Consider the following 19,666-nt stretch of genomic DNA (forward strand, 5'->3'; position numbering starts at 1 on the left):
TACGCGGCCACTTATTTACACCGCGATTCTATCTGTCGATGCCGCGCTCGACGTCGAGTGTAATAATTAGTGGCAATTATGCTGAGATTAATTAACATCTCCTCGATCGCGCCGTTTATCGAAAAATCGAATTGTGAAATTGGATTTAACTCTTTACGATTCGCGAAGGGATCAAATCTATATCTTTTCCATAGTGAACCACCTCTGATACGTATTTACGACAGAGAATTCTCCGATGTATTCCGCTAGTAGAGAAAATCACGTTTGCGTAAAACTCGTCTTAGTTGGACGATGTTTTAGATTTTGACGAGATTAAAGAAACTCCTTGCTACTCAAGTGTGCTTGTATGCGTAAAGTCGTTAACGAAGCAGTGCGCACAAGTAGGCTGAGGTAGATGAGCGTGATGAATGGAAAGATGGCCCACGCATATGCCAGAATCCGACAGTGTTTGCGAAATAGCTGATTAATGTGGTGATCGATGTGTCGGAATTAACTTTACCTGGCGCGTGCCAAATTTTATCTCAGCACAAGCTTTATCTCTAGCATTAATTTTCTCGAAAAAAGGGAACCTTCAAGTTTCTCCTGCGACAAAAATATAGATCAGAAGAAAGTGAGAGAGAATATAAAGTCTTGATATATTCGTATTATAAATATATTTCTATGACGTTGATATAATTCTAAAAAAGAAGCTTTTAAAAAATCAAGCAATTTTCGAATCAGCAAATTTATCTTAATTATATAAATTATTAATTCAGATTAGAACGTAATTATAAATGCGATTAAGAGATTCTCTTTTTATTTACAATAAATGTTACATAACATGGAAAAGCGCGAAATAATATTCTTAAAATGTGGGGTAAAAGGTAACAGCATATCTCTTTTCGATAAACACTCGGCCTATCACGCCAATGAGGTTCGCAATTTCGATGAAATTACTGCCGCATGTATATTTGTTTTATGGTAATATGGCCGCGAAACGACCTGGTATCTATTGCAATTACATTGAAAAAGATGCTCGAAGTTCGCGTATGCATTAGACAATTGACGGTTAGCCAATCATGTACACGCACATGTCATATAAAAAAAAAAGAATATATATATATATATATATATATAATATAGATTAAATAATATCGCTAATTAATAAATTATGTATTTATGTGTATTTTATAATTATATATCCGTTTTTTAGATAGTTTAATTTAACATCAAAACGATTTGATTTAACTATTCAAGAAAATTATATCTCATTTCTCAAGTACGAAAGATAAGAATTGACTTTTAAAAAATATTAAGATTTTTCCTGTCGAGAAATATCTCGTTAATTGATATATGATAGAAGTACAAATTGATTAAAAATGTGTTGTTTTCGTTGTTAGGAAAAAATTATTTTTCCATCAAATAGTTAATTAGCTCTTTTTAAGATTTTTTTAAGGAGATTAAAGAAAGAATTATATAAAAAAAATTTAATAAAAAATGTATGTATATATTTTTAAAAATTTAATAATAAAATGAATGCTCAAAATTATTTTGATTATCATTAATATGTAATGTCGATAACAGATATAATAATTGAGGCAACGCGTGCATTGCATGCGAAGGAGTAAGAATGCACTTTAAAAAATGTGCGTACCGCAAGATTTTTATAAGTACGTTGTTAATGATAGTAATAACATTCGTTAATCATCTTCCATTAGGTTCTATACCGCGTAGGATAGCGTGCTCATTGAAATCGTCTTCCTCATGTACATACATGTGGTTTTCGAGCGAACACTGTGTCATTAGAAAAAAAACGACATAATAATATCTCAACTGATGTTGGCGTCCATTTTCACAAGTGTTAATATTAATATTATTGTTTAAACGATTAAAATGATTATTTAATATTAATATTGTTGTTTTAAAGAAGAAAAAATTAATAAAAATATACTTGCTTTTGCCAGAAAGATAAGAACAATAATCTCCAATTGAGGTAAAATCTTAATACATAAATATATTCGATTTAAAGTCTATATTTTTTTTATTACTCATCGATTTTTTGAACAATCTTAGAAACCGAATGCATCAGTAACTTGTAAATATATATCGTTGCATTTAAAGACATTATACAAAATTGACGATGCCACACGATGAACGGATGTTTAGCCAAAGATGTTATGTTATGTTTAGCCAAAGATGTTATGTTGTCTGGCGAGAGGAGTGTGTCTCACATTAAAGCAGAGCAAAGACATCGAGAGCAATTAATCGCGAAGATACACAGACGTAACGCTCTTGATCGGCATTACGCGCGAAATATTATGCAAACCATATTGCACATGCAATCTGTGCGAAAACTTTGAATCTTAGAGAGTGAATAATAGTGATCTATTATTATTCGCAGTTATCTTCAAGGATATTTTATCTTCAACGCGTACAAGAATCTAGAGAGTGGATGAACAACAAGAAAGAGAAAGAGAAATCAAACTCTACTCATATGTGTAATATAAAAAAATTTAAAAAAACTTTCATGCAGCTATCGGTGGCTTTCACCGATTACAAAAATCGAAATCATCCCGATGAAAGAATCAATGATTGAGAAAGCAGATCGAGTAGCAGCCAGCGTATTCCTTTCCAACAGATGTACATCACAGCTATATATAACGCATCGGATACAGTGAAGACGACGTTATTTTAATAAAGCGATATATACATTATTATATTACAGACATCCAAATGTTTATTGATTCGCACGCGCGTGCGGGAGGCACGCGCCTGATAATCCCGCGTGCGGCGCGTATGATCGACGAGCGGAGCCGTTTCGTGATCGTAGATTCGCGCTATGATGTATCTCCCGGAGCAGTTCTCGTAACAGCGTGGCCAATCGCATACCGGGCGCATATAAGGAAACCGGCATCGAAAAAGAGAGAATCAAGCGTGCACGCTTCGCGCGTGATATACATCGATTTATTTGCCGGCAACTAAAATTGCGTTGCGTTGCAATACGTAATATTTATCTGCATTCGCCGTAGATACACACGCAACTCGGGATGGGATACGGCGTGGGTCTTTGTCCCTTCTGTATCGGGCAAATTTTACACTGCGGTCATGATGGACCGACGATGGTTGTTGCGCGTCACAGCTGATTTCACAAATGCGGTAGGGTTGCACCACGATTCGACATCCAACGCCGGCGATGGCGACGAGACGACCGTGCCTGACAAATGAAGCGCCGAGAACGAGATAGGTCATTGTAGACCCTGAACCAGGCTCGTAAAAGAGCTGGCGCTGAGTCAATACACCTCGTCGAGAAATGCTTCCTCGGTTTGTCTCGATTACTCAACGCGACGTTAATGTCGAAATGATATCATATTGAGTGACATCGCCAATTGTTATTTCAATGATGAATATCGTTATCCGCGCGCATGAAATATCGATAGGCTAATTTAGCGAGGATCAAAACGAAGTGTCCGATCCTAAATTGCGTCTGATTCCCAATATAGTCAATTTGCAGCGCACTTATACGATTTTTATGAGACAACCGATGATTACTCAAGTCGCGATCATATTTTTAGAATATTCAATACCTCATTCATCGTGTGTCTATATGAATTTTGAATATCCTTCTTGAGAGGGCTACTATAAATTTTATACGTATAAAAACAATATCTTTTTTTTTGGATTTTTAAAAACTTCATTAGACGGGTTACGTCAATCCTAGATCTTTAAGTACTGTATGTGTTATTAAACGATAATAGCTACCAATTTAGAAAGAAAAGAATGTTTCCAGAAATGATTTAAAGATCCTGGCAAATTTGTCGACAATATCACCGAAGGCTTGATCAAATCGAAAGATACATGCGGGATATCGCGAAGACGCGTATTGAGACGTCACTCCGCGCGCGGCTCGGGTGACGTCGGATTACTCGTAAATTTGTTAAACGTTTACATAAGACGTAGCTGTCGAGAGATTTATGCTCGCCGCTCCGATATCGTCCGCAGATCGAAGAGCTTAACGGCGAGGACGGTATACCGGATTTTAGATCGGATTTATGTTCCACTACTTCGTCCACTACTTCGCGCGTCCCATCCACCACCATCTCTCTCCGTGATCCAAGAGATTTACCGGCAGGCCGATTTCTTCACATCCACCTTTCATTCGTGGCAGCCACAACAACCCGGTAATTGGTTCGATACACTTCGGCCCGGGGATGAGATCAGCGTTTGCCTCCGTTTGCTCGCGCGAGGCAGTTTATTTTTTTTTTATTTCGAAGGTCGTCTTCGGGAAAGTAGCAGGGATCCTTTTAGATTCTAGGTAGAGATTCCTGGAGCCGAAAAGGGTGCATCAGAACGAATTTTTCTAGAGCGTCTGTGTGCAACCGCATTCTTACGCGCGCACGCGCAAATTCGCTCGTTGCCACGTGCTCCATGGATTTTTTTTTATTACGTGATGTGAAAATAAGTCCACGCCGACGGAGGCTGATATTACTCAATCATCTGATGATGATTCGCGATAGTTTCGATAGTTTCGATTAGCTCGCGTGGCGAGGACATGTCTCTTTTTCACCCTATCATCTTCTGATGGGGAAAATTAATTATTCTCTCAATTTCGTACATTCGAGTATATAATGTTTCCGAAAATTTTCCAGAGATCTATTAAAACTGACATATAGATCTCCGCCCATCGCGCTTTATATAGCAAAGCTATGTCTAGCAATACGGCATCGTCGACAAAACAATTACTATGGAAATGTAAGGATGTCAAATTTTTTGACCTCAATTTCATTTAATCCATATATATATATATATATATATATATATATATATATATATATTGCGAAATCTTTTCTGTACGCGCATAAGACAACGCTCAAGTAATCATAATTGCAAATTTAAGACGTATCAAACCTTTCACTAGCCCGTCACTTTTTCCTCGCCCAACTGATCTGTATCAATCGATTGATACATGATATATTTCGATATAAAAGTAATATAATTTTTTCATATTATGTGAAAATTCAATTACATACAATGTATGTAATATTCATAGAAAAAAATTAAAATCTTCTCCCAAATGTCAAACATCAAATATCGTCTAGTAATAATCATTTAATAATCATCTGATATTCTTTTAACATCTAAACCTTCTAACAAAAATACAAAAAGACATAAATATTATAATTAAAATAAATATAATTAAATAACAAATATAATATATATATAATTAAATATATTCTAGCTTTTCTTTAAACGCTACAAATTAATTTATTCTATAGAATCGAAGTAAATAATATTTTAAAGTACCATATCTCGTTAACTTTACTTAATATTCGTTCATGCGCGAAGGAGATGAGATTCGTTCGATTTTTTTTTTAACCTTGGCACATCGGCAATTGATTTGTACGCGGTGCTCCCGGACGTAAGCGTTCTCTCGTGCCGTGGATGCCCCGATCGAGAAACCGAAGTCACGTGCGTAGATCCAATTAAAATTTTAAAGCCATTTCAGTCATCAACGGGCTATCTCTTCCCATAATGCATCATACGGAGTGAAGGGAAGATGCGCACCTCTCCACCTCCCACACCCTCCCACAGAGCGGTCGGTCATTCTAATACATGCCAGTTAATACATGGATATATATGCAGCACGAAAGATAAACTGTAACAAAGGGTCTGCGCAGTATATAAACTCCCCGGAGGATCATCTTCTCAGTTCACTTCGCGTCTTCAGTTCTACAGCAATATGAATAGCCAGGTAGGCCATCAGATAGTATCGTACACGATGTTGGGTCGCTTTAACCCTCTCAGCTACAAAAATTGTAGCCGTCGGATAACACGCATTGCAACTAATTCAATAATCTTAAATATTGCTAACAAAATGAATTCTGAAATCTTGAGCCACTCATGTTCGCTAGTAATTTTTATTTGAATTTATTTATTAAGATTTTTTTTTATATTATTTTTCATTATTATTATATTATTTATTTTCATCATTTCTCATCTTAAATCTTTGTACATGCATATGTTACTTAAAATTTAAGAAAAATGAAAAAATAATATTCTCTTAAATTATTTCGGTTGAAAAGAATCAAAAGGCCATCGAAATGAGGCGTTTTATATTATAGTATATATTTTCTCTTATAGCGTGTCTCTCGCTGTTGGTAGAATTTTAATTTTAATTCGTGAATGTCATGTTAATTATCCGTTGATAAATTTTAATATGTGATGAAATGATTTAATAATTGTAATTTTTCTATTTTTATAATACATATAACGTAAACAAAAATATGATTGATTAGGAGCGCTTTGTATACGCAATCGATCATTGAAAAAAAGAATACTTAATTTATAAATTATTATAAGTTGCATTGTTCTTTTGCGAACAGATTATATCTTCATGAATAAGCAAGAGCAATTATAATTACCTTGCACAGATAGCTTTTAAGTTTGCTTGATGGGAGAAGATGGAAGTAGTTGTAATGAGAATAAGTTGCAACAGTGTGATCGCTAATCTAAAGTCCTCTATAACGCTTGTGCTGTATAACGTACATATGCAACAGAATTTGTAATTATCTTCCATTGTGGCGGCGATGAATACCTGAATCGGTGACAACGCGTCGCAATCGTGAAAGGTGCGACGTTTGTGACAAATGTTGCAATTTATTCCGATCATATGTATATACAAGTTCCATCTTTTCTCGCATACCGCAATAAACATTGCGGTAAAAGCCAATGTTTATTTTTAAAAAATTCAATAATCGGGTGAAAAAATTGCCACATATGTAGAGAGATGCTCGCTTTAAGAATCGATCCGACAGCAACGCACTTAAACGACGTCTTGAGAGACGTTTGAAAAGAATTAGATGCCTCTTTAGAAGTCTTTACGACTTCTTTCAGACATGCAGGCGTGCTGTTGGAGAAAGAGCCGTTTCTTAACACGTTCGTGTAAACGGTAATAATATGTGATGAAATACTTGATTTTTCTATCGCGAGAGACATATAATAACGTAATCAGAACCAGAGATTCCGTGTCGATAGCGGCTGAATCTTCCCTGCATACGCGATGACGAACATATAACTATACTTAACGGAGAGATGTCCGATTGTGCCCCACTTTCCCTCAGTAGCACACGATTATCACAGCGGACACCGTCATTTCTCGCGTGTCGGACATTTCTTTCGTGATGATCCATCGAGACGGTTCACACACACACACACACACACACACATTCTTCCTGAGAATAAAAAATGTCAAGATTGAAACCAAAAGACAAATCTATTGCGCGTCTCCTATTTTTTTAATGATGCGATTAATAATACTCATTTTTAATAATTTTACAATATTCAGCGAATAACTAAAAAATAAAATATATACTTTACTTTGATCGTGTAAACATTTTCTTACGAATTCATCATCGAAAGTACCACAATCATCGATTCAATCGATCGATAAAATCAATCGATCCAAACTTATCCGGATTAATCGATTTAATTTCTTCATTATAATTCATGATTTATTTTGTTATGCCGAATTGTCACTCGCCGTTTGTTGCAAAACTACAGAAACGCTTTCTGATTGCAGTTGGCCAAGCTGGTCGTCCTGGTGCTGTCGTGCATCGGCAGCGATGTTCTGGCGGGTCTCCTGCCGGGGGGTGCTGCAGGAGGCGGTGGAGGATATCAATACAGTCGACCGGGTAGTGGCGGATTCGGTGGCGGTGGCGGAGGCGGCGGCGGAGGATTTGCAGGTGACGCCGGTTTCGGCGGCATCAGTAGAACAAGACCCAGCCAGGCTTACGGCCCACCCGGGAGCCAGGCTTACAGCCCACCCGGGAGCCAGACTTACGGCCCACCTGGGAGCGGCGGCGATACTTTCGGCAGACCGAGTGCTTTCGGTGGACAGCCATCGTCCTACAGACAACCGCAATTCGGTGACAGTGGCAGCGGTGGATACCAGGATCGTGGTGTTGGAGGATTCCAAGGAGGATATGGATATGGTGGGCGCGATAGTGAGAGGGTAAGATTATTTACATATTTTCGGAGAGTTCCGGAGAATTGAACTGTACATCTCTATTTCACATGAGAGACAATGAAAGAAAATAATTTCTCTCTCTCTTTTGACTTTTGAGATTTACTTATTTGCACGTGCTCAAAATTTAGAAAGATAGAGGGAACGATGTGAATGTCAGAAAAAAGGTGTTTTGTTTCCATCATTTTGCTTTCGTTTCCCTAACAGCACATGATATCATTCGAATATTCTATACTCATACTGTAAATATACGTTACAGATGTAATATACTGAGAATAATCTCATAACATCTCTTGTTGCATATTATTTTTCATATATTCTCAGAATATACTTTGCATATCTCGTATTAGTATATTCTTTCTCGTATATTTTCAGGATATTCTATAATATTGCATGTGTTTCCTCATTTTGCCGCTACGCGCGCCACCAAACTCGTACTTAATTTTCGGTGAAATGGATATAAAGGACTGGTACTAACTTGAGTTCCAAAGTTTCTTCTTTTTTCTTTTTAGTCAGTTTGATTTATATTAAACTTTTTTTTTATAGTAATTTTATATTAATTTATATTAATTTATATTAAACTGACTTAATTTAAAATTTTTCATTTGTTTAGTAGTTTAGTTGTTCTGGATTCCTTGTTGGGATTCAGAATACTAAAAAGATTATTTAAAATTAAAATGAGAAATAGTGTGTTTACTGCATTTATTAAAAGTATTTCTATTACATATATGAATTATATTACAAGATATTCTCAGTATTTACTATTAACCAAAATAGGCGGACATTAGGGCATTCTTAATATATACTTAGTATATCGTAGTATGTATCTCGAATGTTCTGAGAATATATGCATTGTACTTTTGCGATATTCTTCGAACATTCTCAGTATCTACATGTGCTGTTAGGGTTATTATCCATACAGTATAGACTATTGTTGTTACATTGCAGCAATATCGCAATATTGCTGCAATGTAACAACAACGGTCTGTGCTGTATGGGTACTTTTGTTTCACTATTCTTTATCGCCACTTGTCATGTATGCGATGATAGCTAGTCTATTACGTATTGTCACGTGTTATTTTCACTTAGCCACAGCCGTACAGCTTCCAATACGAAGTCATCGATCCGCCGAGCGGCAATGATTATTCTCAACGCGAGAGTAGCGATGGTAACGTCGTTCAAGGAGAATACAAAGTTTTATTGCCAGACTCGAGGACGCAGATCGTCCGATATACAGCTGACGATGTAAACGGATATAACGCGGAAGTTCAATATGAAGGGCAGGCTCAATATCCTCGCGCTGGAGGCTATGGCGGCGGTTATCAAGGAGGTCGGTATATTTTTAATACAAAACAGCTAAACATTGGATACAATATACGCATGCAAAATTATAAAATCATATGAAATTACATTAATAATTATGAACCTCTCTGGTTTTAAGACGTATATTATCTTTTCTAAAAAAGTCATCTGTTCTAAAAAGTTACAAAATAATTCTAATAATATATATATAAATAGGTGACACCCGATTGACCACGTCGCCAATTGGCCAATTCAAAATAGAACTCTTTGATTGGTCAATCGTTGCTGGTTACCCTAGGTACAGGTCAATATAATTGGCTGTGGTCAATCGCAACGTGATCAAACGGGACACTCCCATATAAAATATGCACGCAGAATTTAAAACATTAATGATTGTACACATTAATGATTGTATATTAAATTAAAAGAATCTTAGAAAAATGTCCAATTACATGTCACTATACATATTTTTTATATTTATAAAAAAGAGATTCTTAACTTTTCGTATATTATATCTCTTAGCAGGTAGAGGCGGTGGCTTCGGCGGACCTGGAGGTGGTTTCGGCGGATCCGGAGGTGGTTTCGGCGGATCAGGGGGTGGTTTCGGCGGAGACAGTGGCAGCAATCAATATTTGCCGCCGCGCAATTCTTATCGCAAATAATCGTCCACAACACGGGCTATCTTACCAAAATAACGACATATGGATGATGCGCGCATTTACGGAGACAACCGTCACGGACCTCCCTCGGCTTTTTTATTCTGAATACGATAATTCGCACCCAATACAACACACATAAAAACACACACATATATACCCCCTCCTCCCAATCACCTGCGCATCCACAGATCACTTTCACCCGTATTTAACATTTACACGACGACTAATTAGGGTAACTTCATACGCATGCATGAGTGTGTATGTGTTTATATATATATTATACGACATATTTTTTTGTATACATGATATAATTGTGTACTGTAAAACATACGCTTCTGTACTTTTCGTTAAGCGATTATCAATCTCTTATGTTATGTATTTACGTATTTATATGAGCTTTGTAGTAAAATATGAATGAAGTACCGTACGCGGCGTGAACGCCTGGTGGCGGAGTGGGAGAGTCGGTGATCAAGTCAATTACGCTATAAATTTATTGTATTTAACAATTACTAAAATAAATTACAAACTAAGCACAAGTATATTATCTCGAAACTTGCTACTTGGATTTACCTATAAAAAAAGATCGAGCTGAGTCGGATTGAAAAGAAGGATTCCAACACATGTATGGTAATTTTAGATGCCCACTGAGGGGCCTTTTGTCTCTCTAGTAGAGTGAGATCGTTAAAAGCGATCCCTGAAAGTTTCTTTCTACCTCAACTCCACATATGGTTCTCTCCCCAATTCGTCTTTCCAATATATCGTCTTTATAATCAATCTATTATATATATCTTTTAAATTATCTCTTCTATTATATCTTTTCAAATAGCAAGAAAAGACATGTTTTACTTTGTTTTAATTAATTTTCTGCGGAAAGTGTTTATAAGATAATGATTTAGACTTGAGCAAGATATTAATAGAATATTATAATATATTAATTTGCAACGCGCGATTTTAATTTCACAATTTTTACTTTTTACACCTATTTAATATTTCATAGATAATTATCTTTTCGCCGTTACTATATATTTGTTTACATCAACTATTTATTTTTGCTATGATATTTATTGAAAAAACGTTTGTGCACAGCAAAATTTTCTAAATTACGTAAACTTTGAAAAAAGCTATCTTCAATGTAATCTTTCGTGTAGGATAATGTTCGCAATATTTGCAAGAATTTTATTAGGAATAAAATAATTTTAATAATAATAATCTTATGTCAAAAATAATCTTCGAAAAATTCTCTACAAAACAGAATATGATTTTTCAAATACAAGATTAATAAAAATAATTACGTGATAATTGTAATGCGAGGAATATTAGTTCTTATTACAATTATAATCTTTAATAGCAAAATCAATATACAAAATGTTATCCATCAGTTATAATCTACATTCGAAGATATAATCAACATGATTATAAAACGCGTTGATTTGCACGCACATATCTGGCGATGATCGCGGATCAATTAGTCGCATCCTTACTTTAATGAAATACAATAACGATGTTTAACATATTACATACAAGGAGCACTCAACATTTTATAAGATTACTCTCATTTTCTGCACTTGATAGATTGACTCTTACGTTACAATTTATAAAACTCTTACGTAATAATATGGAAACAATTGTGAAAAATGCGCGTTTGATCACTGCCGATGATTCAAAATTTAATCTAATCAAACGACATTGCGATTCTAGAAATATCGAAAGGGTGCACTTCACCTGGTGCCCAAATCGACCAATCAGAATAAAAGTAGAGTTAGTAGCATTTAATTGATCGACAAATTTTTGCTCCTTTTTACCCTGATTGATCAATCAAGTGCTACTTCACTCAATGGATAAAATTTCTGAATGCACTCTTGAAATATATCAAAATTATCGATGTGAAATTGAAGTAATTTTCTTAAATGCAAAAATGAAATTTAAGATATCGAAACGCGCTATTTTTCAAAGTAGGAACTCTAATTATTATTCAAATAACGTAGAAATTACAAAAACTTATTTACTTATTACTAGTATCTTGTCAGCGATAACATTATCACTAAAGTTTTTGATTCAGAAATTAATTTATAACAGATTTAATTCAATGTGTTAAGTATTAGTAAAAATATTATTGTTTTTCATTCCTCAAAAGATAAATATATCAAAAGATCACGAAAATTCATTTTATAAGAGAAATCAAATTCCACAATCTTTTAAACTACTTATGCAGTAGTAGTAACTTATAAAATAATGTTATAGATATTAATACTATTAATATAGAGAGAGCAATAAATGATATTAATTGATAAAAAAAAATTCTTATCTATATGAATAGAAAAATAAAATTTATTATATCTAAATGATTATAAAATAGTATTATTTAATGATAATATATTGAAATGTTGCATTATATTTATTGGATATCTTAGTAATTATTTTATAACTGAGATAATATTATTTTTTATTAACTAGATGTATGTTTTAGAAACAAAAAAATATTCTAGAAATTTTTATAATCTTAATTCTTCTATATATATGCATAAAGTTTATAATGTAAACAAAATTGTCTATTTATGATTAAAATAATATTTTTTTTTCTCCTTATTGTCATTTCTTTGGTTCATTGTAAAATAAATCATATGACTGATATATTTCCTTAATATTATATTTATAATTAGCCAAAACAACTGGTTTCACACAACTGGTTTCAACAATCTGTCTTACGCATGTCCTTGCCCTATAGACAAATTAGGTATAGTTTTTGCATAGAGTGAAGGATATTGTGTCTAATCTAATTGTAAAGAATTTTATGACAGTAAAGTATTACCTTTGCCTAAAGGTGGCTTCTTTATTGTCGTTCGAGATTTGCATGGCACACCTCTTCCACCTGTATATACAGATATATATCAATTTTTATTAGTGAAATGAAAAATTATATTCAAATATAATGTTAAATGTATAGTTATATTATATATTTATTTACCAATAGGAGGAAAACTCTGTTCGTCATCCATTGAAATAAAGTCTTCCATGGTAGAAGCACCAATAACATATGCTAAAAAAAATAATTAGATATGTAAAATAAAATAATTTTACAACTACTATATGCAATAAAATAATAATTACATTAATAATAAAAAAGATAAAATATGGCTCGAATATTTAATTAGAATTGTCTAACTTACAGTTTTCGATATTTGGAGGTCGCAGTGGTTTTTCACCCAACTAAACATAATATGAAATTAGTGAATAATACATTTCAATTAATGTAAAGATTGAACACATACATAATTTGGCACATGTTTCTTCTTCCATTCATTAATAGGCTTGTCGACAGACATATCAGGTTTATCAACAGATTTATCAACAGGTTTATCAACAGATTCATTAATAGATTCATCAATAGATTTATCCAATTTGCTGTAATCTATAACTTCCACTGGTTTCGATTCATTCCGACGACGAATTTCTTCTTGATATGTCCTACTAGATACTTTCAACCTATGATGTTCACTTACCTATCAATACATATTAATGATGATGAATGATAATAAAAGTGTTATGTATAATTTGAAATTTTATAAAAAAATAAAAAAACATATATACATATGTATAAATCCCTACATGATATATTTTAATACTTACACCTGTCATAGATAATACTGTATTATATTCCGGTACAGATTGGCCAGCATCACTAATTTTCAAATTGTTGACTGAATGTGTCAAGTCGGAGACATCAGATTTATCAGGGTAATGTATTCCTAGACGCATATTCACTCCTAATGGTTTACAAAATTCATCACACAATGTCCATGCCCATTGCTGTAGCCTGGCTTTACTGCACCACTCGCAACCTCCATCGACAAATTTATGAAACTACATACATTGTGAAATATCGTTATTAATTTAATATACAGTGAAATATAAAGCAATAAAACACTACTTACGGAACATTCAAAGCCTTTTTCAAAAATATAGGTATAACATGTAAAGACGTGTCCAGCATAAGCGTTAATAAACTCTATTTCCCGATCTTTTCTTTTCTTGTAAGCTTCATTTGCCAAATATATAAACAATGTTTCTAATTCATAAATCTGAAATTGATCTTTATCTTGTTCTGGAATAGAAAAAGCAATTTATTTAAATAATATATATTAATAAGTATATTTATATATAAGTTAAGATATATATATAATCAATACATCACACATTTTCTTATATCGTTATGTGTGCATATGCGTATGCAAATTCTTAAAATATATTAAAATGATCAAATGTATACTTACGTGCTGCATCACTCAGTTTTGCTATCACAGATTGCACCATTATTTTACAATCTTTTGTTGTGTAAATAGGAGGATATTTGTTTACAACCTTCCTAGGTTCTAAAAAATTAATCAATTTCATATACATGATAGCAAAATCAGTTTCTCCACCTTGATATTCTATAGGTATATTATGAGAGGTTTGACTTGTTTCAAGTGCTTCCCGTTTATATCCCAATGGAATATTAGCACTGACAATTATATGATGTACATCTTCTATACCATTTTCAAGTGAAAAAATTCCTAACGCATATTCAGCTGGGAAATATTCAAGATTGTTGTTAACAATCATTGCAAAAAAATAGTTAACGTGCATAAAGCAAAATTTCGATTGTGGCAAAACTGCAACAAAAAAATAAACTTTTTAATATAGTAGTTCATTATTTGATATATTCATTAAATATTAATATATGTAGTTTGTATTAAGTTTATTCAAAATTATATTTAGAAAATGTTCAAAATAAAAAAATATAAAACTTGCACATATTATCATGTTATACTATTTAGTATATTTTTTATACATTTCATTCTTTTATACATATACTTTATTTTTTTATCTATATATCTTTAAAACAAGAGTAACAATCTTTGAAATTAAAAAGGAAAGAATATATATCACATTATTTTCAAATCTCATCAATCTATCTTATATGTATGTATATATTTTATATAATATATAAAATATATACATTACAATATATACATATTTTATATAATATATAAAATATATATATATATATATATATATATATATATATATATATAAAATTACATACTATTAAGATTTATAGCTGTGTCAATAGTAAATTTTATATTCTCTTTCATATTTTTAATGGCTTGCAACTTTTCCTTTTCTTTTTGTTCAATCATACTTATTGATTCTCCATAGCTCGTTTTCTTATCTTTGTTTTTTATTTGTGCTGCAACTTTATCTTGTTTTGCCATAGCTTCATATGGACCTTTCTCTTGTTTAGTTAAACTCTACAACATAAAAAGGTTGACATCTATTACACAAAATAAAGAAAGTAAAAGTCATATTTTCGCATCATAATTTTTGCGAAATACATTTTTACTAGATTTGTATAATTATAAAACCATTATTCTACAGAGAAAAAAAACATTAATTTTTTTCAGAAATATAGAATACTGGCAAATAATCTTTTTTTTTTCTTTCTTTGTACTCCAATAGAAATGTAATTAAATTAATTAAAATTAACTTGTTATTTCATTATATATTCCAAGACGATGAATAATTTCCCGGTAACGTGTAACGTTCCTAATACAAATAAAAATTTAATTAATTTCTTGTAGACATTACTTGCCACTCCTCGTTACATTCTGGATCTGCTTGAACATCTTTGAATCCATTCGGAAATTTACAACCCTGCGCTTCCGCGCGCTTTCTCCAGTCAACCATAAAGAAGAAGAACGCATTCCTGCCTTTGTTTTTCGGCATTTTCTTCCGATTTACGCAGTCAAGAGAACGACCAAAACCTTCTTCTACTTCTTTCACGTTTAAACGCAACAGAATTACAATTAAATTAAGTTAGGTTAAATCACAATCCTCAGAATAACCGCGCGATTGGCGCGAGATTGAAACAAAAACTCCTACTGTAAAGTTATCTCGGTGACCTCTCCTTCCTCTTCTCGTCTTACCAGTGAACTCTATACTATACTGGAATGTGCACTGCCTTTGTTAGCGCTCGGGACATCGAAAGAAAAGGACAGGTTGCTTTGGAACGATTTCTGTCTCCGTCTAGTAAATTTTGATTGGTCGATCATTTTATATGATCTTCGTTACAAACATGATCTTCGTTAGCTTCGTTACTTCATCACAAACTTCTATATACAGGGTGACCCATTTTAACTTAGGCAGCCAAATAACTCGAAAAATAAGCAAGATAGAGAAAAATGTTTTAGACAAAAGTTGTATGGTTTCGAGGGGGCCATAAGATGGTATCATTGGTTTGACCTTGAAGAGTCATTTGAAGGTCACGTGAAGGTCACTTCAATTTTTTTAAATGGAACATTCTATATATTTTTGTACATTCTTGTAGCTCATCTCGAGAGCTTTCCAAAACACTATAATTAAGTACATTTTCGTTAAGTACTTTTTGAGTTATGAGGCTTGAAATAATTTCTTAATTTTACATAAACAGTAAAATATCTTGTAAAATATTCATTTTTCGATTACCTTACCTTAATAGTTTTATGTACAAAATAATGAGAGGAATCAATTGGTGTAAAGAAAACACATAGTTGTTTCGAAGAAAAAATATGTAATTTGCAATTAACAATTCCATATTTTTTCTTCGAAACAACTATGTGTTTTCTTTACACCAATTGATTCCTCTCATTATTTTGTACATAAAAGTATTAAGGTAAGATAATCGAAAAATGAATATTTTACAAGATATTTTACGGTTTATGTAAAATTAAGAAATTATTTCAAGCATCATAACTCAAAAAGTACTTAACGGAAAGGTACTTAATTATAGTGTTTTGGAAAGCTCTCGAAATAAGCTACAAGACTGTACAAAAATATATAGGGTATTCCATTTAAAAAAATTGAAGTGATCTTCACGTGACCTTTAAATGACTCTTCAAGGTCAAACCAATGATACCATCTTATGGCCCCCTCGAAACCATACAACTTTTGTCTAAAACATTTTTCTCTATCTTGCTTATTTTTCGAGTTATTTGGCTGCCTAAGTTAAAATGGGTCACCCTGTATACTAGACTGCTAACTCCTTATATATAAGACGGCTTCGATTTTATGTACAAATCACAGATAGGTATATAAAGGTATTCTATTCTGCGCATGCGCTCTGCGATAACGCATGTTTATATGTATATACATACGCAAGCTAGGTTAAGTATATGATATATATCTATATCGATGGTATCTGCGCATGTGCAGAATAAGTCACGTTAGTACATAAAATGTGAGGACATTTTATATAAGCAAAATATGGGGAATTAGCAGTCTAGTTATATTAGAAATCTGTGTACTTCATACATGTACGCACATGTATACCTCTTTCAACACTAATCATCACTCAACTCAACACATATGCACTGAACGTAGTCAATGTTTTCAGCTCGAAGAGTACGACGATAGAAAAGGACACGTATTGTTTCACTTTTCCCTCTCGCTCGTCCCGTTTTCTACGGCAGTGCACATTCCAGTATAGTATAGAGTTCACTGCGTCTCACCGACCAATTGTGATGCGACATCCGACACCCGCTTCCTCAGCATAAATGGCTGCGTTCAGCAGAAAAAGCTGCTTTGCAACTGTTGTAAAATTCGTGAGCCTGATTGGTGTATGCTCTTAATTTTGACTGAATCTAAGAGCATACACCAATCAGATTCACGAATTTTACAACAGTTGCAAAGCAGTTTTTCCTGCTGAACGCAGCCAATATTTGAGAATACGTGATGAGCTAAGCGATATTATTGACCGCATTCAGCGGACTCAACCGCTAAGTAGCAATCGAACATGATTGGTTTCTACTTTCAGGTCCGACCAATCAGCGTCGAATTACTTCGGAAAATCTAGTAATGTTGCTCAACTGTTGAGTCTGCTGAATGCGGCCATTATGATTGGCCACATTCAGCGGACTCAACAGTTGAGCAACATTACTAGATTTTCCGATGTAATTCGACGCTGATTGGTCGGACCTGAAAGTAGAAACCAATCATATTCGATTGCTATTTAGCGGTTGAGTCCGCTGAATGCGGCCATTGTATGACCCCAAAAAATGTAACGAAACAAAGAGAAATATCTTAAATGCTTTTAGAGGTGTATATACGTCTCTATTTATTTTCAATAAATTCTTTATTTTTTTACAACAAAGTGTGAACAGAGAAAAGAGTAGCCGCATTCAGCAGACTCAACAGTTGGATAACATTATTAGATTTTCCGATGCAATTTAACATTGATTGGCCGGATCTGAAAATAGAAACCAATCATGGCTGTGTTCCAAAATTCACTGCCAGCGCTGTAATCGTTACGTCATAAAGCATGCTATCAACAGCGTTCCATTTTATGAGAGCGTGCTGCAAGTACGAATACGGGTTCAGTCCCACGTAGAAGAAAAAGCGGAACGGAAAAGAAGTATAGTGGGGGTAACCAATCAGAACGTTTCTCCAAAAGACATATCTGTTCCGATTTTAAATAACCGGGTTTCTCATGTACCGGAAAAAGCGGAAATAAGTAAGAGTAAAAAATTATTTTTTATGAATTATAGTTAACAAGAATAATCAATTTTGTAAAAAAATATCTTTTTATAATAAATGGAAAATTCCAATGGAATATAATTTACGAAAAAACAAAGCTAATTCAGAATTATTGTTTTTAGGTTAGAATTTTTTCCGTTTTTGCGTAAAATATATTCCATGGGGAACCCAGTCATATAAAAGCGGAATGAAATAAAGAACTTTATAATAATATAAATTTAACAAGAGAAATATATTATTTTAGTGTAATTTTGTTATGTTTTTATATTTTGTGAAAATATAAAATTAAACTAAACTATTTATATGAAACAATGATAAAATTACATTTTATATTGTAACAAATATTTTATTCAGAATAATATATTTTCACCTAATTTAATGTTAACCTAATATATTTTCACCTAATGTTAAGTGTAATAAATTGTTACAAACAATAAATTTAATATATATATCTGAAAATAAAACACACGCACACATATATTTTATATTATAATAAAAAAATTTACCGATGACATTATTATTTTATATAAAAATAAATTTATAAATTTTATTTATGAATAAGAAAGACTAGATATGCTAGGTATGTACATACATACGAGAACGCTAGGTATGATGTCTTTTGGAGAAACGTTCTGATTGGTTACCCCCACTATACTTCTTTTCTGTTCCGCTTTTCCGTTCCGCTTTTTCTTCTACGTAGGACTGCACCCTAAGTTGGAGACGTTAGTCAACGCCACGGTCTTACATACAGGTCTGGAAACTCAGGCCTTTTTTAGTGGTGGGGGAGGTCTCACTTAGTGTGTCCGTTTTTCGACTAGAAGTCGCAATACGAGCGAGAGAGACAGAGATAGACGGCAGTAGTCATTCTCTCTCTAACATACGTCTAAATGCAACTTCTAGATCGCAGCGAACCTAGCAGGCAAGCTGTGAACTCCCGAAAAACGGACACACTAAGTGAGACCTCCCCCACCACCGGAGTTTCCAGACCTGTATGTAAGACCGTGGTCAACGCACAAGGATTTTACGTAAACGTAGGTATCGCATAACATGCAATACAAGATACGGCCTACGTTTACGTAAAATCCTTGTGCGTTGACAAACGTCTCCGACTTACGCATACGACTTTGTCGGAAACAGTTACAACATCTTTGTGCTC

General features: G+C 33.4%; 2 protein-coding genes across 5 annotated transcripts; one reads left to right on the forward strand and one right to left on the reverse strand.

Moving 5' to 3' along the window:
• The first annotated feature begins 5,664 nt into the window (after positions 1 to 5,664).
• LOC145960380 (uncharacterized) lies at positions 5,665 to 10,499 on the forward strand. Of its 2 annotated transcripts, none has more exons than XM_083079788.1 (4): positions 5,665 to 5,728; positions 7,556 to 7,987; positions 9,089 to 9,329; positions 9,824 to 10,499. In XM_083079788.1, exons 1-4 carry the CDS (start codon positions 5,717 to 5,719, stop codon positions 9,961 to 9,963), a joined length of 825 nt encoding a protein of 274 aa, XP_082935914.1. In that variant the 5' UTR covers positions 5,665 to 5,716; the 3' UTR covers positions 9,964 to 10,499. The 2 variants fall into 2 exon arrangements, with proteins under 2 accessions (XP_082935914.1, XP_082935915.1); XM_083079789.1 differs by having other exon boundaries at positions 9,827 to 10,499.
• Positions 9,429 to 16,097, reverse strand: LOC145960379 (protein maelstrom 2-like). 3 transcript variants are annotated; one of them, XM_083079785.1, is made up of 10 exons: positions 15,589 to 16,094; positions 15,047 to 15,251; positions 14,232 to 14,612; positions 13,893 to 14,062; positions 13,588 to 13,821; positions 13,230 to 13,460; positions 13,128 to 13,167; positions 12,926 to 12,997; positions 12,770 to 12,829; positions 9,429 to 12,679 (listed from the first exon to the last, which is right to left on the reverse strand). In XM_083079785.1, the coding sequence occupies exons 1-10, from the start codon at positions 15,724 to 15,726 to the stop codon at positions 12,663 to 12,665; spliced, it is 1,548 nt and encodes a 515-aa protein (XP_082935911.1). In that variant the 5' UTR covers positions 15,727 to 16,094; the 3' UTR covers positions 9,429 to 12,662. The 3 variants fall into 3 exon arrangements, with proteins under 3 accessions (XP_082935911.1, XP_082935913.1, XP_082935910.1); XM_083079787.1 differs by having other exon boundaries at positions 15,593 to 15,733; XM_083079784.1 differs by having other exon boundaries at positions 12,592 to 12,829; positions 15,589 to 16,097.
• Positions 16,098 to 19,666: the final 3,569 nt, after the last annotated feature.

The sequence above is a fragment of the Camponotus vicinus genome, unplaced genomic scaffold, assembly GCF_025532165.1.
Source record: "Camponotus vicinus isolate PSW18456_S1 unplaced genomic scaffold, iyCamVici1.0 SCAF_10, whole genome shotgun sequence".
Taxonomy (NCBI): domain Eukaryota; kingdom Metazoa; phylum Arthropoda; class Insecta; order Hymenoptera; family Formicidae; genus Camponotus; species Camponotus vicinus.